This window comes from Aplysia californica, unplaced genomic scaffold (genome assembly GCF_000002075.1).
Source record: "Aplysia californica isolate F4 #8 unplaced genomic scaffold, AplCal3.0 scaffold00407, whole genome shotgun sequence".
NCBI classification, from domain to species: Eukaryota; Metazoa; Mollusca; class Gastropoda; order Aplysiida; family Aplysiidae; genus Aplysia; species Aplysia californica.
Window position 1 is genome coordinate 1,806 of NW_004797677.1, and position 1,144 is coordinate 2,949.

General features: G+C 41.2%; 1 protein-coding gene across 1 annotated transcript in view; it reads left to right on the forward strand.

Moving 5' to 3' along the window:
- Positions 1-168: 168 nt before the first annotated feature.
- LOC101860429 (D-glucuronyl C5-epimerase B) overlaps positions 169-1,144 on the forward strand; it is a gene marked incomplete at its 5' end in the record, with an annotated part of 6,760 nt that continues 5,784 nt past the window's right edge. Inside the window, 1 exon segment of the mRNA XM_005104166.3 lies at positions 169-313. Coding sequence (XP_005104223.2) covers positions 198-313 — 116 coding nt within the window.

The window sequence follows — 1,144 nt, forward strand, 5'->3', positions numbered from 1 at the left end:
TATATATAGCTGGCCGACGATAGATCTATGTGTTTATGAGTGTTTATAAGTAGTGTAGTTTAAATATGTATACCACAATTGTTATAGACTGTACCGTATACCGCATTTTTATAAAGAATCTACACAACAAATTTTTATATAGAAACCTGTTTTTTCTCTCTTTCTCAGAGCTGACGTCATGAACGCGTGTGGTCAGGATGCGGCTTAGCCGGGCCATCAAGGTAGTGACAGTGTTGGGCATCTGCTCATCCGTGATCACTATCTGTCTCTGGTCATCCTGCAGCGCGCGACAGAGCGATGGCTTTGACCGTGGGTGAGTGTGTATGTCTGTTTGTTTATTTGTTTCTTTGTTTTCTCTCTCTCTCCTCTCTCTCTCTCTCTCTCTCTCTCTATCTCTCTCTATCTCTCTCTCACCCACTCACTCACTCACTCACCCCTTTATATCACTCCCTGTGATCACTATCTGTCTCTGGTCACCCTGCAGCGCGCGACAAAGCGGTGGCTTTTACCGTGGGTGAGTATGTATGTGTGTGTGTTTGTCTGTTTGTCTATCTATCTATCTTATATAAATATACCGTGTTGGTAAAGTTCTGTCACACCCAGTTTAAAAGTATGATAACTCATTTACTATTCAACATAGCCATGAGAAATTTGGTACACATGGTCTGTATTCATTTTCTGCCAACATGACATGAAAAGAATTGACCAATGTTATTCCTAATTCAAGAGCCGTAGTTTTATACACACTGACCCTGGCAAAATCCAAATCAACTTTTGCTGAGTATTGTGTGTACCCTCTTCCAGCTTGACCTACTGATACAAAATGTCTGTTCATTGACTGAATTAATGTCCTTGTGGTTGCCTGAGGAATCCTCTGCCATTCCTTGTAAAGTGCACCCTTCAGTTCTTGACAAGTTTGAACAGAGTGCAGCCTGTTTCTAATCCTCCAGTCAAGGTCATCCTAAAGAATATGTTCTGTTGGGTTAAGAATTGTTGATCTCTTGTAATACCTCTTCGGCACTTCTTATATGACCTTATTGTGCTGCAAGTGCGGTAAAACTCTTACTAAAACAAAACAAACAAACAAACAAACAAACAAAGAAATAGACCAACCAACAACCCCCCCATCTGTCAACCCCTCCCT